This window comes from Anoplophora glabripennis, unplaced genomic scaffold (assembly GCF_000390285.2).
Source record: "Anoplophora glabripennis isolate ALB-LARVAE unplaced genomic scaffold, Agla_2.0 scaffold87, whole genome shotgun sequence".
NCBI lineage: Eukaryota > Metazoa > Arthropoda > Insecta > Coleoptera > Cerambycidae > Anoplophora > Anoplophora glabripennis.
The window spans coordinates 1322073-1347427 of NW_019416928.1; the positions used below are offsets into that span (position 1 = coordinate 1322073).

The 25355-nt window shown below is 32.7% G+C and overlaps 3 protein-coding genes across 7 annotated transcripts in view; 1 reads left to right on the top strand and 2 right to left on the bottom strand.

The window, feature by feature from the left end:
• LOC108907196 (neuropathy target esterase sws) overlaps nt 1-5977 on the bottom strand; it is a 28235-nt gene extending 22258 nt beyond the window's left edge. For 2 of the 3 annotated variants that reach the window (XM_018710760.2, XM_018710759.2), the window contains exons 1-8: nt 5687-5977; nt 5526-5607; nt 5264-5478; nt 3338-3524; nt 990-1132; nt 720-929; nt 361-579; nt 114-308 (exon numbers count right to left, since the gene is read on the bottom strand). In XM_018710760.2, the coding sequence (XP_018566276.1) occupies nt 114-308; nt 361-579; nt 720-929; nt 990-1132; nt 3338-3524; nt 5264-5478; nt 5526-5607; nt 5687-5791 (1356 nt within the window). In that variant the 5' untranslated portion in view covers nt 5792-5977. The remainder of the gene's footprint in view (nt 1-113; nt 309-360; nt 580-719; nt 930-989; nt 1133-3337; nt 3525-5263; nt 5479-5525; nt 5608-5686) is intronic. The other variant, XM_018710762.2, reaches the window with a different exon arrangement.
• A 244-nt stretch (nt 5978-6221) lies between these two features.
• LOC108907173 (histone-lysine N-methyltransferase SMYD3) lies at nt 6222-13051 on the top strand. 2 transcript variants are annotated; one of them, XM_018710722.2, is made up of 8 exons: nt 6222-6404; nt 6936-7059; nt 7160-7401; nt 7954-8081; nt 8275-8451; nt 11947-12244; nt 12367-12529; nt 12778-13051. In XM_018710722.2, the coding sequence occupies exons 2-8, from the start codon at nt 6944-6946 to the stop codon at nt 12980-12982; spliced, it is 1329 nt and encodes a 442-aa protein (XP_018566238.1). In that variant the 5' UTR covers nt 6222-6404; nt 6936-6943; the 3' UTR covers nt 12983-13051. The 2 variants fall into 2 exon arrangements, with proteins under 2 accessions (XP_018566238.1, XP_018566236.1); XM_018710720.1 differs by lacking the exon at nt 6222-6404 and adding an exon at nt 6572-6771.
• A 2568-nt stretch (nt 13052-15619) lies between these two features.
• LOC108907198 (KAT8 regulatory NSL complex subunit 3) lies at nt 15620-25355 on the bottom strand. 2 transcript variants are annotated; one of them, XM_018710766.2, is made up of 11 exons: nt 25032-25355; nt 24512-24978; nt 24089-24350; nt 23742-24021; nt 21664-21961; nt 20601-20748; nt 19604-19793; nt 18232-18300; nt 17308-17433; nt 17003-17248; nt 15620-16419 (listed from the first exon to the last, which is right to left on the bottom strand). In XM_018710766.2, exons 1-11 carry the CDS (start codon nt 25116-25118, stop codon nt 15686-15688), a joined length of 2907 nt encoding a protein of 968 aa, XP_018566282.1. In that variant the 5' UTR covers nt 25119-25355; the 3' UTR covers nt 15620-15685. The 2 variants fall into 2 exon arrangements, with proteins under 2 accessions (XP_018566282.1, XP_018566281.1); XM_018710765.2 differs by having other exon boundaries at nt 17986-18300.

Sequence of the window (25355 nt, forward strand, 5' to 3'; positions counted from 1 at the left end):
TGATTTTTTTAAAGCTACAATCCTCCCATTTTCATATGGGAAATATTAGGTGTCTCCAAACCATATTTAAAACCTGTCTTTAAGTAAAAATACAAAAAATGCCAATTATTTACCTTATTTGAGTCCTCTTTCATTAAATATGTACCAGCTGACACTTCCCTAATTTCCACTTTTCCCTGCAAACTCGAAGAATCATCGAGTCCTAGTTCTTTGACAAAAGCGTCGGTCGCTATTTGTATCAGATCTTCTTCATCGACGTTCTCCGGGAAAGACGGCCTTTTCCTTTGAAGCGTTGTCAAATCTGGGGTCTAAAACGGTCAACGTTTATTTATTCGTTTAGCTGTCATTTTTGTGGCATACGTTATTGCTCGCGCCTAGTTCAGTATCAGCTACCATATCGGGGGTTGCATAGTTGGGAGAAAATGATTTCGATTCCAACGAAGACTTGGTCCTTCGATGCCCCGGCACCGGTATAGGCTGTGACATAGAGTAAAAACTGTCTGCTGTGCTCCCTGGACCTCCCTCTTCCTTCTTCCTCTTCAACGGGGACCCTGGTATAAGGTTTTTTTGTTTTGGACCCTAAAAAAAAATCATAAAGTGAAACAATCAATCCCTTCTCGCGTAGAAATGTAATTTCAAAAATGTTTTGCTTTTTTAATTAATTCTGATGAGAACTGTTGCAATTAAATGATTTCATTAGATGTCAACCGTTTCCTTACTTGTTTAACTAGTTCAGCACTAAGTCCCAGATACTGATGTAACGCCGTGAAAGTAACTCTTTGCAACCTAACCATAATAACTTGAATGACTCTTATAAATATGTCTGGGTACTCTTGAAAAATGTCTTGAAATGCAGCCATTGGCAATTTTACTACCGTAGAATCGATAATAGCTTTAGCCGATATGGTTTTGTATGGATTTGGGTGTCCCTGAAATTTGATTGTTTAATTTTTAATTTTTTTCTCGTTACATAAAATAGGTACACTTACAGTTAACACGTCTGTAAAACTTAATAAAGATGTTACCGACTCTCCAGGTTTTACAATTTTTAATGTATTTGTGCCTTCACTCCCCGTTATAAATACATTCAATTTTCCACTTTGGACAATATACACGTTTTCATCAGGATCACCTAAGAAATTCGACAATGAAGATGTATATATGTACCTACAGGGTGTATCAATATAAAATGCTACCAAATGCTCTTGATACTAAAATAAAACAATTACACTAAATATACCTTATGCTGGGGCCATACTAATGACTAATGCTGATAATTATCAAACTATCTTAAATTAGGTGTAACCACGACTTAGCACGCTAATTTATTATCGTCATTATTAATGGCGTTAGATATGAATGAAATTATTGTGTAGCTACATCACAAATATGCAATTATCTCGAAAGATATTTGATGTAGATTAATGAAACTTGATTATATAAAGGCAAAGAAAAAATTCACTGAATTTGTATATAATTATATCAATAAATGGTTGGACATACTGGGAGACTCCTCATTCAGAATACCAGAATTTTTACGTCAATGAGTATTTTGTTTGATTCATAAATGTGTATATCAAAAAAATATATCTTTTGTTTTATTCGAAAATCAAATCATTTTGGGTTACTGTTTTGTTAGCTTAAAATAAACTTATAGGTATAGTTGAATAAATAAAAAATAATAGTTATTTATTGTGTAATTGTTTTAAGTAGCATTTTATTCATGCAAGAATGTTTAAACACAAGAACGTAGTTCGAGCGTTTAATATTCTTAAGTGGATAAAAGGCAATTAAAACACGAATGCAATACGTTTTATCCATAATCACATCACAATCATATTTGTAGAGTTAGAATTATTGGAATTTAATAAAAAAATAATCGCACGACTTGATATTTCTAACGTTGTTTATTATCAATTATTTAATAAACAGTTCTATCTGAATTTGTAAAAGTGCAAGAAAGTAATTGTATTCCTGAGGCTGTTTTTGAAGAAGCTCAAGAAGCAGATTTCCATTAATTGCCTGCGAAATCCAGGGAACATTACAAAGAAGCGTTTGCCGAATTTAATGAATGAAGGAAAAAACTGAGAGTAATGACAATAAATGAAGAAGTCATGCTATTGTATTTTTCAAATTTGAAGAAAATATATGCAATTACATCTATGTGGTCGAAGTATTCGAAAATATATTTCTCTGCGCCCAGTTCGCCTAACACAAGACAGATTTTTTTTAAGATACATCTATCAAAAATGTACTTCTCAGCCTGTTGGAATCAATACATCCTAAATATCGCAAATCCAGAAGCACATACTGGCCATTATATGAGGCGCACTTCAACAACTTTATTGGCCAATAAAGGTGCTGATCTTACAACCATCAAACAGCATGGTGGATGGAAGAGCTCTTCTGTAGCATAAAGTTATGTTGAGGAGTCTATATCTAACAACCTTGATATTGCAAGGAAAATCCAAGCAAAATATAGCTGTTCCTTAACGTAACTTATGTAAATTCTTCACAAACTTCGGCAGATGTTATGCTTTCCGAAAATGATGGCAACAATGCAACAAGGGTTGTTATTAATGGAAAGGTAGTTAAATGTGATAAAACAAAAAATAAAATGTCTATTACTACAGATGTAAATGTTAATGTTAATAAGTAAATAAATTAAATTTAATACGTTTATTATATTTTCATTATTCTACTAGTGAAATAAAGTTACTTTATTCCACTAGTTGATAAAGTATCACTTTAGACGGTTCATATGTATTGTGTTGATAAAAGTCCGATTATAAGGTGATTATGGATTAAAACATTTTATTGCAAATTCAGTTTTAATTACAGTGCTATCATTAAAGTCAAGAAAATTCAGTGGCGTAGAAATTAGTCCCCAACGACTATGCCTTAAAAAATTTAAAATTTCTGTGCCAATGACCATTTTAAATTTTTTATGATTACATTATTTTTAAAATTACATTTGCATTTAATGGTAAATTTTTTTGCAAAATAAATAAACCACCTTTGGACTAAGGTATATTTAGCCCAATTATCATATGTTGGCCTCAAAATGATATCTGGTAGAATTTTGCGCTTCCTCATTTAAACACCCTGTATTTAAGCAACTAAAACTATTTCTTCAAAATTAACATGTCAAATTACTATTTTTAAAAATAATAAATGTATTAATTCCATTGTTGTTACATTTTACATATCATTTAAATTACAAAGCATACATATATTCTTGAATGTAGAACAATTTATAAACATTAAATAACACACTATTTATCAAAAAAAGAAGACAAGTAGACTTTAAAGATTAATAAAAGTATGCCTTACTAACCTATTCGGAATAAATAAGCACCAGCACTAACATTTATAATTTCCGTGTGTTTGCAGAGTTTTAAAAAGACCGGTTTTTCAAAGTGACCAAAAACTCTAATGCTTTGAAGCATATACAAGGCATCAGGTGGCATTCGATCATCGTTTAACATATCCTCTTGTAAATACTCAGCTGGTGGTTCCAAGACCTATTTGCAGTAAATCTATATTATAACGTTAATTACTTCAAGATTTCATTTGATACTTGAATTTATTTTATAAACATTTTCTTCAAGATTTTAATCGATACTTGTATGATTCTTTAATACAGAATATTTTTGTAGAAAGGGAACTGCTATTCAAAATTTATGTAAAAATAATCACCTTCATTATTAATTACTCGAGTATTATTCAAATAATAGAAAAATACCAGGAGGAGGGGGAAATGACACGTACATGCATCATAATGTGAAATAAATTATGGAATTTTAGATAGTCCCATAAAATGATATGATGTGAGAGCTGTATTTTTTTATTTGGTTAAATCATTATTTATCAGGCAAATTAAAATATAAAAGTGAAACGAATTTGATGGAATTACTTAAATAAGAAGTTTTCTGTAATAACATGGTCTAGTATGTCACAAGTTGATAACAATGGAGTAGGTACAATTTGAATAAAATTTTGTAAATTAAAATTAAAATTAAAATTAAAAATTATTGGTCAAATTGCATGTACAGTTTTCATTAACTTTCATTACTGAATAGTGTTTATAGTAATGAAAACTACACATTTTTTTACGCAAACAAATTATTTTTGGAAATTGTACAGGAACATTCTGCATCCTTTATCTCTTTTACCTATCTATCTAGGAAAAATGGAAAGGACCAAAGTTTTAGAAGATTCTCTTGCGATTTTAAAGAAATATATAAAAAAAATTGAGTGTATTTTATAAAACAAAATTTTTTAAACATTTTATTTTTAACCACCCAGTATACTTATGACTTTTTGGAATTATCTCCTTATCTAAAGATGCAAAAATATTGCGCAAACAATCAAAGCAAATACATGATAATTAGTAGAGAGCGGACAATGTGTGTCTTTAACCCGAAGAATAGGTCAAATTTTGGTAGAGATGTGTACGCGTTCAAAAATGTATTGTGTATAAACTATGCAAAATATAATTATTATGTATAGCAAATATATCGTATTATCCTTGCGAAGATTTGTACCCTTTATTTAAAATCCATAAATCATGTGAACAGGTTAAATAACGTGAAAATAATTAAGTTTATTTAGTTCTAAAGAAATTAAATGACACTCGCGCCCATCTCTAGTCCATCCGTCGACATCGGTTGCGTTTATCGAATTCCTATTGGTCAGAATTCAAACTGCAGCCCTGTTATGAATGGAGCTTGAGTTGGACTATTCTATCATGTGCGTCGCCTGAGGCTATTCGTTACATTGACTCCTAATTTCCAATTAAAAGAACGACACTATTTTTAACCGAACTTTATTTAATAAATATGTAGTATACAATTTCTGATTTTCTAAATATTTTATAACGCCTAAAAATGTATGTCCCGTGGAATTTTCGTGAATTATCACGTAAATTTCCGATGCATACTCGACACGCCACTGCATCATGGATAATGTATCTAGGTTTATGAATGACATATCTATGTTCAAGGGTAAAGACACAAATTGTCCGCTCTCTGATAATTATAGATCACTATAATCAGAAAAAAGAGAAAAATCCAAAAAATGAGACATATACAGCATGTTCCTTTTTTAAAAAAAAAACAAAAGTTTGATTTATATCTGAAATGCAATAGTAGTTATCATTATAATTTTTTTGGTAATCCAAGAAAATTTCCATAAACTTTGGTAATTCTAACAGCAGTTAACTTAATTTCCTGACCCAACATATTACTTTAATTTGGTTTACCTTCAATTGCTCGTGATCAGTTTCCTTTTTTAGCTGTAAAATTCTCCTTGCAAATTTCATAACCATTTTTCGTTTTTTTCCTTGTCCAGAATTTCTAACTTGTCCAGAAATGTTTTTTACCTTGCGTATCATTTTTCTACCGTAAAACAAAGCCTTGTCTCTTTTTCTGAAACGGCTTGTTGTTTCTTGAGGTAATAATTCCTTGCGAGAAAATACTAAAATATACAATATTACACAAGAACGCCATATTTACAGTGTTTACCTTTTTTGGAACATTTTCTTATACAGATGACTACTATGATAGACAATGCTGTTATAAAGCAGAAAATTATTAAATAGAAAATCTAAAACAAAATTAAAAAATAAATGTATTCAATATTTATCGATAACCAAAAGTATGAGTTTTTGTATCTATTATGTCACCTTATACGTTTCTTGAAATTGTATTAATAAATGTCCTAACCAGGTTGACTTGCTTAATATACTAACGTCAGAATTCAAATTTCGTAGAGTATTTAAAATATCCATTTCATAAATATCATTCTTTAAAATTCTCTACACATACAAATGTAAATAAACGATGACTGACAATGCCAATGACAATATTGACTGTCCCACGTTGTCAACGTCAACTGTCAGTAAGAGGCATTATTGGCTTTGGGCCAATATGGTGGTGCAAACGGCCATACTTTGAGAAGAAGACGAAATCTACTATTGTACATGGGTGTACATAAGCCTCGTGATAGAGAGGCACGACGGGACAATTTGAACTCACCCCGCTGGATTTTGCACTCAATGCGGAAACGTGTGCTCAAATCAGAAAATATAATTATATTTGAATAGTTATCATCATATTTATTCTTGTGTCTCTTTGCCAACTTCCTGCCTGCAAAACACAAAATTTGATTATTTTTGACATGTACTTGCCCGCTAGCTAAATTTTCTGAGGACACCCATGGCCGCTGTATATTATGCCTACTCCTATGTTGTTTAGTGGTTGGAGTTAATTTTGAGCAAAATTACAGGGTGTTTCGTAATCCCATGCTCTAAAATATTGAAAAAAGTCAGATAAAAATGTTGATTCCTCAATTTCTTTACTAAGTCTTTTCCGAATTTTTCTTCAGCATATATAAAAATTTAAGTATGTATCATGTTAATTTATTTTGTTCTTAATTAGATGTTAATTAACAGATATTTAAATGATAAATACATAACATACCTACTTTTATTTTTTGTTATTAAAAACACGTTCCATTAAAATAGTCAAGAACAGTAAAGCAATTTGTAATAGAATCAGAATAGGATAAAGTAGGGTTATAATTTTGTTTACATGTTGGTGTAATGTTTATCTACCTGTCTAAAGTAATTAGTAATTAGGATTTTGATAGTTTTACTCTTTACGAAGATGTGCCTCCCTTCTCTAAGAAAATAGCAAGTTTTTATCAATTATTTGTGACTGAATCTGAATGCAGGACGCGCAGGTGTAGGACAGTTTGAAATTGCAGGAGGTATTATGTTTTTAATTAAAAAAGTTATATTTATTTGCCAGCAAAACAAACTATTTTTGATCAGGAATCTAAATAAGTCCACTTTTAAAAATAAAAGTTATGACGTCATAAAACTTAGGAGTCTAATATCTAGTAATAGGTATTTACTACAATTTTGATTTTAGATGAGGAAATGTTAACAAAAAAGCAACCAATACCACAGGGTAGTGTTATAATACAGGAAAAACCCTTTGTTTACAACTTATCATCAAAATTTAGGACTGAAAGATGTGATTTTTGTTTTAAAGAGTAAGTACTTTCCCTATAAAGAAATTTATACAAAATTGACTAGGGGAATTTTTGAAATAATTTTTATTAGGTAAAAAATTCACACTATTGGTTTTTTAAGGGGTCAGTTATCTAAATGCTCCGTTTGTCGTTATGTTTATTATTGTGGCCGGACTTGTCAGAAGGAAGCTTGGACATTGCATAAATTGGAATGCCAACATCTGAAAGCAATCTCACCCAGAATATTACCTGATGCAGCACGATTGTTAGCAAGGCTGATAAAAATCTTAGCGAAAGGAGGCGATTCAATTAAATCATATTATACGGAAAAAAACTTTAGAACGTTTAAGGATTTAATGTCACGTAAGAAAGTTCATTACTCATTCAAACGTTTAATAAGTATGACATAAGTAGAAAGAAGAATTAAATTTTTAATTTAATCGGCTGCAACAAAAAAACATTAATTTATTAAACATTGTTTTCAAAGCTCCTGTAGTTGTTAAAAAAAATTATTACATATTATTTCAGTAATTTAAATACAAATAGGTTGTTTTTCACAAAATTTTCATTTTTCTTTATGTTACAGCACTATGAAAAAAAAATAAAAATAAAACATCGATTGTATCGATTAGTTGATTATGAAAAAAAAAAATATTTATCAAAATATGTACAACCCTTTTCTAGATCTAAAGGCAACCTTTATTTTAATGTTTTATTTCGCAAATTTAATTCAATACATTTTCATCACTAAAGTTCTATATCGTTCTCTAAAAAAAAACAGTAATGGGTCCCATACTTCATTATCGAAATATGACCACTTTAATTTTCACGAACCATCACTATCACCATTAATTTATTAACAATAATTAAATTATTAACAATTAAAGAAGTTGTTGAGGTTATTTTTCATTTCAGATTATACAGAAATAAAAAATGACACGGGCAAAATGGAACATTTGTCCTCATTATATGGTGTTTTATTTAAATTTTTTGATGGTGAAATGCTACCAAATTCCGCAGATTTAATGGGAATGTATGGACGGGTGAGTACATCTGTTTATATAAAATATATAAATTTTATGACGGATATTATGAAGAGTTTAAATAAATTAAAGGCATATTTATTGGCCATTATATTAACTTCTATATCTATGTGGCCTCTTAAACTACTTTTTATAATTTTAATTTTGTTAGTAATTTAACAATACTAAATTTAAATGGGTGAACAACTTTTAGATGTGCGTAAATAGCTTCAGTATTTGCAATCAGGAATTGCACAGCATAGGCACCGGTATTTATTTAGCAGCATCTGTGGTTGATCATTCGTGTAAACCTAATGCCGTCGTTACTTTTGAAGGCACTACCCTAACTATGAGAGCTTTGGAAACGTTACCCGTTTTGGACTGGTCAAAGGTAATAACATGATATTTTAAATTTTTAAACATGATTAGAAAATAAATAATTCAGCTATGAACGGAATTCAAATTCTTGAAGTGTATTTAAAACATAAACTAACAATGGGAATGTGTTGTCAGCAGTAAGTGTATTAGTAATTTTTTAGTTGTGTCGTATACATACTGTAAAGTGAGTAGTATATTCCCATTAAAATATTTTATATTGGTATTTTTTTTCTAGGTCATCTATTCGTAAATTGAGAAGAGTTACTTGTAGGTATAATAACGATATTTTTCTACTTATATTGAGGGTCGCAGAGCAATACCTGGTGTTGCATGTAACTTCTTTGTCAAAAATATTATTTGATATTTCAGTTCAGTACGTTCGATTTACCTATTCAATGATATATTTTGGATTATTCTGAGTAAACTGTGAAATAACAGTTTTTAATGTCCCTTGTAAAATTTACTTTTTGTCGTTTGAGGTATGGCAGTATGATCCTTGATATATGAAAATAAGGATTTCTTCACGACTTTTTCTTTCTCTCTAGAAACGAAAATAATTTCTTAATTAAAACACTAAACTAACTAAATTTGCATGAGCCTTTTATTAATTAATTTTATTTTAGTGAAACTTTTTTTGTACACATCTAAAAATATTTAAAAAACTAAAATAAAATGATAAAATTTCATTTGACGAATACCATTTTATAAATTTTTTATGTGAAAGTGCTCGTGAAAAAGAATGCATGGAAGCAACTAATAAAATAATTAAGAATTTACTTTGTAACAGATCAATCTGAAATAAATTGAACATCATATTTGAGTAGAAAAAATAGCATTTCATATTTGTGGTAAAATATTTTGCTCCACTAGCCACCAATGTAGATTGTGAACAACCATTGACTCCCATGAGAAACATCAAAGTATTTATTTAAGAAATACATGGTGTTCAAAGTTTCAATTTTATTGTGAAATTTCTCAATAATTCAGAAATATTTGATAGCATGACTCTGAAAATTGGTAATGTTGGATTTTTTGGTGTGAGAATTACGAATTTGAAGCTTATTTTGACGTTGCTCCTAAAGGGCCCTAGTTTCACAGTATTATTCAAGTAAATCGGAACATATTTTTTTTATCTGTTGAGCTATGCTTTAAAAAACCTAAAAATATAAAAGAACGTTCAATTCTACATATAATATGTACTCTTGTTTAAGTTGCCTAACTTTATCGGTTTCTGAGTTATTTGCAAAAGTTTCCATGTATTTTGTAGTGATTTTTTATTCTCAAAAGATGAAAATAACAATAACAATTATTGATAATAGTAATAATAACAAACCGTAAATCAAATGCTGGAAGTGTCCACCACCTACCTCAATACATTTTATTAAACACTCCTAAATGTCTCTGAATATTAAACTTAAGTGTCCCTATTATTTTTAAATGCATTCTCCTAGAGATGGGCAATGGGAAAAAATCGTTGGTTAATTTCGGATTTTCGGTTAATTCGGAATACCAGAAGACCATATTATCCAAATAAGTTAGAAAACACTTACACTTACTTATTTTAATCTTTGTCAAGTCTACAATCTACTTAATAGAGAGCAATACAAGACTCATAAATTGCTTCCTTTTCAAATTTAATATGAATTTTGATAGTTGAACCAAAGTACAATTACATTTTAAAACTAGTATAATTATTTAATGTATTTATTATTTGTTTGTTAAAAAATAAAGATAAATATTGTATACTGTATAGTGTTTACGCACTGTAACCCTCAGCATGTAATTTTTTCTAACGGATGATTAATACATAATTTATATTTTTCCAATATTTATACCAATATAAATAAAAATGTATATAAGTATTTGGTCTTTTTGGAAAGCTGATGGTATGTAGAACACAATACCAAATCCAAAAAAGATTTTTGAAATTTTCGGAAAATTTCCGAAATTTTCAATGGAAACTCCAGGAATTTTCAGTTTGGGAATTTTCCCATCTCTACATTCTCCTCAACAGAATTAATTTCTTCACGATACACCATATCCTTCAAGTTTGACCACATTGAGAAGTCCAGAGTGTTTAAGTCTAGACTTCTTGGTGGCCAACTAAATTTATTCCCACGGCCAATCCACCGATGAGGAAAATGTTCATTTAAATACTGGCAAGGCAAAATGTGGTGGTGCACTGTCATGCATAAACCACATACTCTCTCTTAAAGCGAGTGGTACACCATCTAGAAGCTCGTTTAAATTATGTTGAAGAAAGTTTAAATAATGGTCGAAAAGATCCAGATCCGCCTTAGGCGATTGTAAAGATTTCTGAATAGTTTATAATTAGGTAATCTAGTTGGGTACAATTGGACATATCTTCGGGCCGCCGCATGTTCATTAAAATGAGCCTGAGCAAAATCACAAATCATATCATGCATCTCACTGTTGTCATGGCATTTTTTGATCACTAGCTAATAATTTTGCACGAATAATAAATCACACGCACGCAAAATGCGTTAATATTTATAGACATGAAAATTTGATACAAGCCTACTTAGAAAAGAAATAGCAATATCAGCGCCTGAAATCACCACAAAATACATTGAAACTTTTAAATCCAAATAACTCAGAAACTGATAAAGTTAGGCGACCTAAACAAGTGTACATTTTTTATGTAGAATTGAACGTCCTTTTAGATTTTTAACTTTTTTAAAGCATAGCTCAACAGATAAATAAAATATGTTCTGATTTACCTAAATAATATGGTGAAACGAGCGCCCTCTAGGAGCAACATCAAAATAAGCTTCAAATTCGTAATTCTCACACCAAAAAACCACTATCAAGTTTCAGAGTCATGCTATCACAACTTTCTCAGTTATTGAGACTTTTCAGAATATAATGATGCATGATGAGCTCAAACATAATATTTTGGTGTCTAGTATCTCCAGTTTAGTGTTGACCCATTCTTTCTGACTCATCTTGTATATTAAAAAAACTGAACCATTCCATAAAGCAACAACTTTAATATTTTGTTAATTTATAGAGAGGTCTTTAGTGTTACCGTTGAGTGAGAATACTATTTCTCACTCAACTTGTTACTTTAATGATTCAAGACACCTGAAAAATTTTATACTTGAGCAGTTAACATTTTGCTATTTATTTCTGGGAGACACCCTGCATACGGAATAAATAATGTAATAATTAGAATTATTTATTGGTGGCAATCGTTTATTTCTAACCTTTTATGGTATTTTCACCACATTAAAAAGGAATACAAATTTAACATATCTGAAATTTATTTTTCTTTTTAGTGTGGCTAAAATACCAAATTAAATAAGTACTAAATCCATTAATGTGTTACACTACATCTGTTAATGTGTTACACTATATCTTACTGTGTTGATTTTTATTTTTTGTACCCATATTTCGTATGTTGTATTGTTAAAATGTTTTTTTTACGTTGAGTTCTTTATTTACTAATTAGGATGTATCATACTACTACTATTTTAATGTGTTTTAGATATTTATTAGCTACATAGATGTTATAGCTTTAAAAAAAGAGAGGCAAAATGAATTAGAAGCAAACTATTACTTTTTGTGCCAATGCCCTGGATGTGTCGGACCTGAACCCATAATAGAAATGACTGGAGCAGCCTGTCCCAATAAAGAATGCGGCAGTTGCATCGATAGCAGCAGCATTAAAGCTGGCAATACGTGTTCTAGTTGCGATGCCGTCATAACTGAAGATTTCATAAAGGAATATCAGGATGTCACGGACACTACTGCAATGCATTTAGAAAACATGAAAGAAACTGCCTGTATCCTTATAGATGTACCTTTTTCAAAACGGTTGATGTACATAAAACTCTTACAGTTCATCAACTCATCTAGTCAATTTCATTTCATTTTATTTGTATGAATCCTTAATTAGATCGATCAGACTTGGACGTATGTAAAGTGTTTCTAAAACGACACGAAGGGCTGTTGTACAAATACAATGTGAAACACGTTAAAATGTTAGATATGGCGTTTGAGAGCTCCATCGAGTTTGGAAAATTCCAGGATGCTACACAATACGGATTGCAACTTATAAAAAGTTATTAGTAAGTGCGAGATTTACGAAATGTTTTGAAAAGTTGGGTTGTGTGAAAATGGTCATGGATGAAATCTGTTTAGTTTAATTATGAATTTCAATATACAGGGTGGTAATTAAGTATTTTCCGATTTCTTTAGATTATTTTGATTTGATAACTTTTAGGATATAAACTGTCTAACTTGGAAATACTCTATTTTTTTTGTCCCTGCAGACAAGAAATAATAGTAAAACTATGTTTGATTTTTTTTGTTTAAGTAAATATTATGGAAAAATCCACCCGATGACTGGAGTTCTACATTTAAAGTTGGGAAAACTCTTACTTCATGAGAATAATTTACGGGCTTCACTGGAACATTTGAAAAAGGCGAAAGAAATCTTGGAAATTACTCACGGAATTACGAGTCCAATTTTCAAAGAACATTTACTACCTCTGTACCACCAAGCTGTTTACAGTAATTAGATTGTCCCTCAATACTTCTTACCTCCATGTATTTATTTTTTACATAAGTTTAATAAATTTATAACTGTTTGATGAATATTATTTTAAAAGACCCTACTGGATATTAATTTCCTGTCTATTGGCAATTTAGCCGTCAGTTTTTACCGTTTCAGCTGTCTGCTGTTGGTTTATAATCGGTTGCTCTTGGGAAGTAAAAAGATGATAAATGCAGGATTCTGCACAATACCAATCTCAATTTTTTAAGTGTTGTGTTAAACAAATTGTATGAAAGTAAAGGAGTGGCAGAGAGTGAAACTACAATGGAAAATAATTTAATATAAATAAACAGATTGTTTTGAATTACCGCAACATATTATTTTAGAATCACTATAGTTTTTTTTTTTCAACGCGGAAGTGCTGAATATAATAAATATATATATAAATGGGATGTTTCATGTCAAGCGAATCCCCGACCTGGACAAAAACTGCGTGGAACGATCGAGACGTGCAAAGGCTCAAAATGTTCGTCTAGTAAGAGGCTTTCAAACGTAGAGTGGTACTTTTCAAATCTCCAAAATGGCGGACTCAATATGGCGGCCGGAAGCTGGAGAAAACCTGAGTGTACGGCAAAATAGGGTTGTGAAAATAAACATTCGCCTCTTAAAAGCTGGTGTGGTTGGATGAAAAAATTCAAAATGGCGGATCCAACATGGCGGTCAAAAAACCAATTTGGTGACTGAATTTTTGAAAATTAACTGATTTACACCAAACTTGGTATACGGGAATTTTTGAGGTCGCTGATTACGAATCCGAGGTCAGATTTGCAAAATTCAAGATGGCGGACGAAATTTCGGAAAATCGAACGATTACCACCAAATTTGGTATATGGGGATTTTTGGGGTCGCTGATCATGTATCATAGGTTGGATTTGCAAAATTTAAGATTTTATCCGCCATTCTGGATTTGTCATTTTTTAACGACCTCCGAAAACTCCCCATATACCAGATTTGGTGGAAATTGGTTGATTTTCCAAAATTTCGTCCGCCATCTTGAATTATGCAAATCTGACCTCTGATTCGTAATTAGCGATCTCAAAAACCCCTGGATACCAATTTTGGTGTAAATCGGTTAATTTTTTAAAATTCAGTTACCAAATCGGTTTTTTGACCGCCATGTTGGATTTTTTCATCCAACCACACCAGCTTTTAAGCTGGTGTGGTTGGATGAAAATTTTAGCTACAAATTGAGCTAAAAAATGACCCAATTGGTTGCGATTTTTTTTTTCACAACCCTTTTTTGCCGTACACTCAGGCTTTCTCCAGCTTCCGGCCACCATATTGGGTCCGCCATTTTTTATTTTTGAAAAGTACCACTGCGTATTTGTCCAGGTCGGTGGTCCGCTTGATGTGAAATATCCCAAATATATTTTCTCCTAGATTTACTAAATATTTGCCAATATTGGTGTGGCTATGTAACTAATTAAAACTAAAATTAATTAACGTTTTAAAATAATTAAAAATACTAATCCGATGGATTTGAAATAATTTTTACAATCGTCTCAAGTTTTTAATAAAAAGTATATGGGACATTTCACGTCAAATCGATCACCTACACAAAAATGTATTTAACCGATTTAGACATATAATTTCTTCAAATGTTCATCTGTTTAAAGGCTTTCAAAAGAAAAGAGGCGTTTTGAGAAATTCAATATGGTGGATCAAATATGGCACCTACAAAATTCACTCTTCGTGATAAATTTAGGAAAAAACTGAAAAATTGGGGGTATATTCCCAAAATGGCGGATCCAATATGGCGGACATAAAATTCTATAGGTTAGAGTCCGGGGGTTTTTGGCTTCTCCGATAACAAATTTGCCATTGAGTTTTGAAATTCAAAATGGCGGAACCAATATAGCGGAAGAGCAACCCCAACTATCCTTTGCGGCAAAAATACGATTACAAATTTACTATTGGAAGTTTTAAAATTCAAAATGGCAGATCCAATATGGCGTACGAAGAACCCTGAATCTTCTCCTTGTCGGCAAAAAACGATTACAGATCACTTGGATCACTGAAAGGAAATAGTCTTAAGGTTAGGAAGTGTGATTACAAATTTGTCATTGAATTTTCAAAATTCAAAATGGCGGACATGTTCCTCAACTATGGATTAGGTTTTTTGTGTCAAAGGGATGACAGATTCGTAATCATGATAAAATTTTATCATGTTCCTAAATTTACCATGAAGAGTCAATTTTGTAGGCGCCATATTTGATCCACCATATTGAATTTCTCAAAATGCCACTTTTCTTTTGAAAGCCTTTTAACAGACGCATATTTTTAAAGCACTGTGTTTAGTTTGTGGACCAGTGATAATGAGCTCTGATGTTGACCTATATAGTTTAGGTGACCTGCATATTATCAATACACCTGATGTGATATGACAACCGAGGTTTAAGTGAGCACGAAATGTGGGTTGGGTTACTATTATAACTCAAAAAATTTACTTTCGAGATAATAGCATTTTAAGTTTCTCATGCATGTACCTGTATTTCTTTATTTTCTTTTTTATGAAAGTTTTCTGAATTTTGTTTGTCGTAATGCTTCAAACTGGACTGTTAATGTTTCTAACACCCTGTATAAGTAAAAGAAAACATTTAAATGAAATAATTTATTACATAGAACAAATAAAATAATCAACAATGCAAATAAAGCAAACAACTAAATTTTATTCTAATTTGAGATTCTTTGGTGGAATATAATCGGGATCGCCCTCATCCGTTATATCAACTACCGACGAACTCCTCTTGAGATCTTCCGTGTTCAACACAAAATTATCACCAGAACTTTTCGGAAGTACGGTGATATTTTTTATATCTGATGTCGATAAATTAGGTTTAGGCACAGCTGTAGCTTCTATTTCGTTCTCTAAGTCTATCAGTTCCATTAAAGACGAACTGTGCACCTTTTCTGTAACACGTTCACAGCTCGGAACTTTCTTAACCGTTATTTCCGGGGATAAAGTATGAATTTGCGTGTTCGATTTTAATTCTTCCACATTACTTCTTTTCGAAGAAAGTATGATTTTTGTGTACTTCGGAGGCTGTTTACCGAAACTGATCGGACTCGGTTTTTTCACGCCACTTGGAGTAATGATGAAATTACCAGAACTACCCGTCTGTTTATTTACCAACATAAACTTTCCGGATGTCTGAGACGTTATAATTTTAGGGGTTCCCGAATTAGATACATTACCTGTTAAGTCGGTTGGTAAAGTTGTATCTAAGATCTGATTGTCGTCCGCGAATATAATTGGTAAATCCATTATATCCTGCGTTGTCAGATTTGTTGGAGGTGGCAGTGTCGATGGAACGGTCGAGGTCGGCACATAAATGGGTTTTTTAAGTGGTCGCGGTGGTTTTGTAGTGAGGAGTTGGCGTTTTGCAGTTATATATTTTCCTCCTGCAACAAATCGCATTTATCATTTCAGTTCAGTAGAATTCATTGCAAAAAATATAAGTCAACTATATTACATGTATGAACGGTCACTGATACTCAAAGCTTAGGCCTTCAAACTGCCAAACTAGCAAGGAGTGACCTGCTATTTTGCAGGTCTTGCTTCCATGATACCACTACAAGACAGGTCTTGCTTTCATGATACCATTAGAATCAGTTTTTAAAAAATGGTTATATTACGAGAAACAACTACTCTACTGACTAATGACCTGACCAGTTTGGCCGTTTGAGAGTTTAAGAATTGAACAGCAGTGACCAGTCATAGGTGTAGCTTACATTCATTCCCATGTAGTGAAGACACCAAAAATAGCTGAATAATTCAATGCTGACCGGAGCATTAGTCCGCAGAGTAGTTGTTTGTTGCAATATCAGTTTTAAAATAGAAGTTTTTCAAATAAGGGAGAGTCCTAGGAAGAAACTTTTGTACATTTCTTCACAGAACTTTTCCTTATTTCGACCGTACGCAATTTTAAATTTCGATAATTAATTCTAAAACACCTTGTATACAATTTATCAAATCTAAACTTACTGTTCACTTTTGTTGGACCTCTTTGGGGGCTCAGCGGTAGTAAGATTGGTGCGCCGCCACTTCCCTTGGTAGAAGAGCTATGTACCGTTTTCAGTTTACCATCGGGAAGAAGCAAAACGTTACCGACTGCAGTGTTACTCCCTTTAACCGAATTGATCACGGTTATTTTCGATAAGTCGATGGTCCTGCCGTTATTCGAAATTAACTTTGCCGTAGTGCTGCTGTTTAAAGTAACGTTTTCTAGAACTGAAAGCAGAAATATTTTATTTTTGTTCTATGAGCTACGTACAAACGTGATTTTATACCTTTGATTCCCGATGGAGACGGTTTCGGTTGTGACGGAGGTATCGTCTTTATACCTCCCTGTAACAGAGTCGATAAGCTGGAATTCTGTGTTACGGACCTGTTAAATCCATATGCCTGCATGCGGGCTATAAAACATTGAAATAAAAAACAAATATCGACAGTGAATTTTACTAATTATGTAGGTATGTGTAGGTAGGTATACAAGGTGTTCCTTAAATAAGTACGTTCTTTTGAAGGGGTAATAGAGGACGTGAAAATAAACAATTTATGGGTAATTAACCACGGATTATTACGCGGAACTTCGGACGACCCTGCATCGCTCCGCTTAATCAATGAATTAACTAGGTCAAGTTAAGTGTGGTTATTTGCACAATGCATGAAGTGTCTTGCTTGCTCTCGTCGATTGTAGACAGATTTATGTTGATTTATTTCATGCCTTATTTTCACATCCTCGATTACCCCTTTGAAGGAGCGCACTTATTTCAGAAACACTCCATTTGTAAGTAAGTATGAATTAGTGTACTAATATATTTGTTTCTTGTTTTGTCATGTAGAGTTTTTTTCTAAACTCAAACTTAAATGTAATTCTAAAGTGTATCTGTGAAAATGTAACAAACTGATTTAGAAAAATTAACGATTTTTTTTGTTAAATAGTGTATATGATAAAACTGGCCCACCTGACGATATAATCATATTTTTTCCTGGCGGTGCGGCAGGTGCGGTTGATTTTGCGACCTTCTCCATACTGATTACTGGTTTTAAGGTTTTAATTTTTTTTATTGGCGTGTCGGAATTCGGAATAATTTTGGGAGGTGGAAATTGTTTTTCGGGTAAAGAACTATCATTGGATGAGGTGTCTGATGTGATATTAGTAGGGTGAAGGGGTGTCGGACTAGAACTAGGTGAAGAAGGAGTGGTAGTACCTTGAGCTATCTGCTGCGCCCATTTCATTTCTAATCTGGACTTTGTCTTCGAACCTGGAGGCCTGCCCACTAATGAAAATTGGAAATTAGCGCTAGTTCTTTTACGTTTACAATAAACTAAAATTGTTACCGTCAATCATACAGGGTGTTACGTTAAGGGGCGATTTTAGAGTGATAGTAAACCAAAATGTCACTATTAATTTGGAGAAACTTGGAAAGAGCAAAATGCGGTTTCGAGAAGGATTTTCCTGCCAAACTGCAGTACAATTATAAATTATTTGAAATACGACACAAAGCATAGCATAGAATTCGGGGCACGGTGCTCACGGTAACCACAACGTTTTCAATTTATAGGACGAGTTGTGGCCGTTGTCGTCCCCGCCACCCAGGACAGGGAGATCCGAAAGGTCAGTCCATCCCTATCTCTCTCCTCTCCACCCCCTCTTACCCTTCTCACTTTCCCTCTCTTCTTCACCCTCTCTCTCCCCCAATCTCTCTTAGATATTTGGTTGATACTTTCAGATCTAGAGCAAGCGCCACACATGCTGCATATAAAGCAATGTTTTAATTGCCGGTGTTGCGAGAAACAAGTACTCCGAGGGCTATATGCCCCTGCCGGCATTGAATTATACTCGCAACACCTAGTGAAATAGCTAGGATCGTTCGTCAGTTTAACCCACAAGGCACAGACCGGTTTTGGACTTATTAGTCCTCATCAGTGTGTCATAGGTGAAACAACCGACGAACGATCCAGCTGCTTTGCGTCGTATCATCACGATAAGGAAATACATTGTACACGGGAGCGCAAATGGCAAAAGGGCGAAGACAATGTTTTAATTGCAGGTGTTGCGAGAAACAACTATTCCGAGGGTTATATACCCCTACCGGCATTGAATTATTCTCACAACACCTAGTGGCAATTAAAACATTGTCTTCGCCCTCTGTGGGTGGCAGTTGTGCAACAAGTACCTGCAATACAGCAGGTCGCTTTCTACTGTAGCCAATTGAATAGCACAGTTGGGAGTCAGCACGACAGATGGAGCCATTTGTGCTCCGCGTACAACATATAAAGCAATGTTTAATATTTTTTTTAAATCCAATTCTCTGTATTAGTAAGTTAACAACACCCAAATTGTAAAATTACGCCTCACAGGAGACCATTTATAATCAATATACGTAACTAAGGCACACAACATTTACAAAACATTCCAAACCAGAAAAATACTTCCACCAAAAAAATTTGTATCCAGTCGCAATTAGAGATTTATAGTTAGTAGACGTTTTACCTTTTAAAATATTAATATTTCCGGCGGTTCAAGCACGAGCGGATAAGCGCAAGCGGACTTACAATTACTAGGAGAATTATTTAAACCTGGTCGTGAAATCCGTGGTGTCGGAGACGGCGGTTCGCTGTCCAACGAGCTGGTATTTGAATTGTAACGTTTCCTTTCTATCTTGCTCTTTTTCGTGACCATGTCGGAGGCGGCGTGGGTGGGCGACTGCCTTATTTGAGGTGGAAATGGGGAAAGGATTATGCCACTGACGAACTCGCCGACTTCGTCCTAGTAAAATACACAGGTTTGGAAATACCAGTGAAAAAACAATTCAGTCTAAAAGAAAATTACGAAGGGCATTCAAAATATTTGAAAATGTGAACCAATATTTTCAAGAATAATTTTCTTCGTCGGTATAATTTTTTAGGCTATAAAACTGGTTTGTACTGGTAGATAAGAGATTGGAATAAAGAAATTTGAAAAAAAAAACAACCAATACTGATGTACGGCCTTAAAACCACTGCACTGCTCTTCCACCCGCCCCGCGGGCATCCACGCTTTTGACATCAGTTTGTGATAAATTATGATTTAGTTATATTACATACACATACAGGGTGTTTGTAAAATAAGTACGAAATATTTTAGGGGGTGGTTGTCGAAGTTATTTTGTGAAAAAAAGATCATATAAGTTCGAGTCATATCTTTAAAACTCTTTGAAATAATTAATAAAAATAAATAAAAAATTAAAATTTAAACACTCTGTATCTCGGAAACAAAGCATATTTCGCCTATGTTTATATGAACTTTTTTCACAAAATAACTTCGGCAACCACCCCCTAAAATATTTCGCACTTATTTACAAAAGCACCCTGTGTATGTATTAATTGCCACTTTCTATCACAATCTCGAAGAGAAAAGTGTTTAATAAAGAAGAAAAATCGCATAAAATATACAGACTAAAAAAACGGAGAAACTAATGTAAGAAAGAAAGAGAATGTGAACAAGAAGAATAAAATAGTTTGTATTCGAAAACGATTCATGATAAAAATTTCTAAAAGTATTTGGCATATGTAACCGATTATAAATTATACATACCACAATATATCTATCAACAATACTTTGAGTTATTCCTTCAGATTTCTTCTTTTTTTTATTAATTCTTAAATGTTCGTCTGCCGATCCAACAACAATTAGTCCAGTCTCTACCCTCATCCTTTCTCTTAAATCTTCTACGTCTTCTTGCCTAAAAGTATTTACTATTGTTTTTTTGCACAATAAATAACTAAATATTCATAACTGATATGTTAGTGTAAAATAATTAATGTAGTAGCAACGAGAAAAATTTCTAAAATTAGCTATACCTTAATTTCGTGGTTTTATTGGAATAATTTTCTTTTCATTCTTTTTACTGGCTAACTACAATACTTTCTTTTTTTAACCGTTTTTCTGAAAATAACCTATTTTTTTGCATGTAACTTTGAAATTAACAGGTGAAACGTGGTTCCAACTGACAATCTTATAGGATATTTTTAACAAATTTGCAACAATTGTATAAAATTAATTTGTGCAAAAAACACATACCGGATGTTAATTAAGTAGGTCGACAAACTATAAGGTGGATTTTTTAAATTATTTGAATTAATCGATAGTTTTTTGAATACAGGATGTTAGCATTTAAAAGAGCCACATATTTTGTAAAATATCTCTGAAGATGTTTGGTGCAGAATGATGAAACTTAGGCTAATGATTTATGTACGTTAAGGTAAAAATCCAACAAATTCAGACATAAATATGTATATTCGTGACAAAGATACCGGTAGTCACTCTTGCTGAAACCCCCAGAAACGCTCCTTATAGTGTTCCCAAGAGAATGGATATTTTTCATTTTATTTGAAAAATAAACCAATTACTTTTTTTTTAAATTTTCATTAACATTACCAAGCACTTAATTAAACCTAACATAACTCTAAAACTGCTCGTTTTTTAAAAACAAATTCACCATTTTTTTTTTCTAAAACACAAATTTAAATCTGAAAAGTACAAGAAAATAAATGGCATACTTTTTTCCTATGAACTTTTTTTTGAGATACAAGTAGATTGAGTTATTTTACATTCTGTGGAGTATTTAGTACGAAAATTTAAAAATTGAACTACTTACAGAGAAGTACTGGAGCACTGTCCGATAACAAACAGAACGGGACATTGCAGTTCCAACAAATTATCGTCCGGTTCACCTCTCCTTCCTTCCGCCGTTAAAAGAGAAAAGCCTAAACTTACTACGCACAGAACAGGTTCAACTTGCGCAATTTGTAATGCTAAAGTTCCTCCCGCGTTGAAGCCTAATAAAATTATATGTCTCCCAGGATAATCCGCTTTTAAATCTTGTATCTTGCCTCTCGTTATCGAAAACATTTGGTCGACACAATTTGTAAGGGTCATTCTGTGGGCCGCAGAACCTACACAATTCAAAATAAAATTTAAAACAGAAACGTTACCCTAACGATATTTATAAATGTTGAACTAACGATTGCCCTAAAGTGTGACAGAGCCGTTTATAAATTTAATTACAGATTACTAGTATTTCGAGAAACTTTAATTTTAAAATTTTTTTCTAGTTAATACATAAATTAAATTATTCTTGTTACTAGGACTGCGAATTAATTTTCAGGGATTCACAATAGATGGCGTAACTTAAGGAGGTTTATCTAATTTGGAATTGACGAACAAATATTCATAAAAAAATTAATAAGTTTATTAATATGAAGAAAATCCTCAAAAAAAATTGTGAACAGTTTGGATATCTAAGAGACGAGATATTAATAAAATAATTTTTCACAATTTAGTACGAAGTCTTATGAGAATGCAGATTTTTTTGGTCTTTCCACTTAGAATGCGCAACAATTGACGAATAGTTTCCACAGCAACATGTATAAATAGGAAACCGATATCTAAGGATCCATATGATAGCTCATAGAAATCAATTAGGTACTTGTAACTAAACCTAACTTAACCTCCATATGCGTGATAGCGGCAACGCCGCGGTTCTCGACGTAGCGTATTATTTGAAATTCGCAGGTGTAACATATGATGTATATGTTACACCTGCAAAGTTCCAGAATGACCGAACACGAGCGAGCGAACACCGAGCCGAGCGCGCCAGCCAAGTGCAACGTTCCCAAATCTAAAGGCTTACTACATTAGTCATTAGCGAATCCACAGAAACTCTCATTTGACTTTAGATGTACCCGATAAACTTCCTTAAGTTTCTTCTGCAACTATATTCATGTAAAGGCTCTATCATTATGCTTTACTTTTTATTATTTGTCATTTTGCTGAAGTATAAACAACATATTTTGCGGGAAGTTGTACTTTTCTTGTTTAATTAAAGAAAAATGCTGCTGAAAGTCATCGAGTCATTGAAAACTTACGGTGAACATACTCCATCGATAAAAACATGTGAGTATTGGTTTCGACATTTTATAAGTGGTGACTTCGATACAGTTGACAAAGAACGCCCTGGTCAACCGAAAAAGTTCGAAGATGAGGAATTGGAAGCATTACTCGACCAAGATTCATGTCAAACGCAATAGGAACTTGCTGAATCTTTGAATGTTGATCGCACAATAGTTCCCAAACGTTTAAATGCACTCAGTACGACTCAAAAGCAAAGAAATTGGGTGCCATACGAACTGAAGTAGCGGGATGTTGAAGGGCAGATTTTCACGTGTCAAGAATTGCTTCAACGGCAAAAAAGAAAGGGTTTTTTGAATTGTATTGTGACTGGTGATGAAGAATGGATACACTATGATAATCCTAAGCACAGGAAATTGTAGGGTTTGCCTCAACATCGACGGGAAGGCCAAAAATTTATGGTTCGAAGCTTATGCTTTGTATTTGGTGGGAACAGCTTGGTGTTATGTACTATGAGCTACTTCAACCAAATGAAACCATCACGGGTGAACGCTACTGAACCGAACATAATTTGAGTCCTGCATTGAAGGAAAAATAGTAATCTTACGAAGATACGAAAAATTGGATCGATTAGTGGATCGCATCAAAAGATGAGTTATTCTTTTGACAGAGTTTGTAGGCTGTCAGAAAAATGGGAAAAAGTAGTGCCTAGCGATGAACAATACTTTGAAAAATAATAATGTACATAATTGTTCACCACAAAGCCTTGAATTTACAAAAAAAATCCCTCAAAATTAATTCAGTTCAAGTAATATCTGTACTCACCGAAATTTGTAGGAATGGTAACAACAGTTCCCAGGTGAGAGAAAAGTTTAATCCATTTATTGATTCTTTTTGACATAATAGGTGCTGCGGGTACTAAGATTATGACAGGATTGCCAGGAAGTTTTTTGGGTTTATCCTGCACTAAACTAGAGGCAACAGGGTCCCATGGTCGTTCTAATAGTGGATGGAGATTAGCATTATTTAATGCGCCAACACGTAAAGATGAATTAGGCGCGAACATCATCTTTTCAACAAAAGCTGGAAGTTTTGATTTTAAAGTCTGAAAGAAAAATTGTTTAAGAGTTTATCTGATTTTAAACAAGCAGTCTAAATTCATTAATAAATACCTGTAAGATATCCAAATAAGCAGCAAGGTAACTAGACTCTAGATTATCGATTAATACTTGATGTAGCCACTGAACAATTTTAGGATCCCAAGAAATTGTAACTAGTAAACGTCTCACCCTCTGGACAGCTTTGTCTATGACCGTTCGTCTTAACAACGGTTCATTATGAACACCAGTATAGGCAAGTTTACTTAAATTAAAGCTATTCAGTATATTTACTATGCCGTTAAATATTCTGTTTTGCGCCGGATTCCAATTGTTTCTAAAACATTTTAGATACATTAAGAATATCTCACAAATTTCTAAGAAATTATACTGTCTTTCTAAAAACTGCATTTATTAACCAAATTAGTATTATATCAAATGTCAAAAACAATGTAACAAACTATATAGTCTTTGTCAATATATGAAATTATTATTTACCGAGATATTTTATCTTCCCAGTACTCATCGACATCATCAACTCTGGCTGAGGAAGCATAATTTTCACATTCTTCCATTAAATTTTTTACTTTAGTCACGTCATAGATAGGAGGGGGTAATTCAACTACAGTTTCTACATCAACCACATCTTCAATGTCTTGTATGGGAGCTAAAGGATTAGATCGTTTACGTCTTCCACTGATTGGTTTAGATACAAATAATGTCTTTGTAGGACGTAGAAAACTTGTTTCTGGTCTCCAATTCCAAGGTCTTGCATAACAATGATCTGTAGATACTATCCAGTTTTCTCTTTCGTAAGGGTTCGTCATTTGTGTCGGATAAGTATATTTGGATACATCATCTACAACTATATGTTTATTAATTGTACTTTTTGCTGGTAGGGCAAAATCAAATATTTGCTGTTGTTCTTCTGTAGTTAATGACATTGCGTTGCAGCCTTTAATAAGCTAAAAGTAAAAAATATTAAAAACATAAACATAACCTAATATTTCTCGCTTACCTCGAGTGGTGAGTTTTGTAAGTTCTGTTCACATTCTTCAGTAATCGATTTTATATCATTTTCAACGTCTATTATTTCCTCGGACATGTTTGATGTTTGTTTCTTAATAGGTACTACCTATTTTGTATAATTTGTGGTACTCCCAAGGTCTGGAGGAAAACGGAAACAAATCCTTAAAAAGAACTAGTGATACAAAAATTCAAAGTGAAAATGACTTGATTGTTCGAATAGCGTGAAGCATTCGAATCTGTTTATTGTTTATGGTAATTCGAATTACAAATAATCGGTACTAATGATTGTTATATTTTTTGGTACTTAATTGAA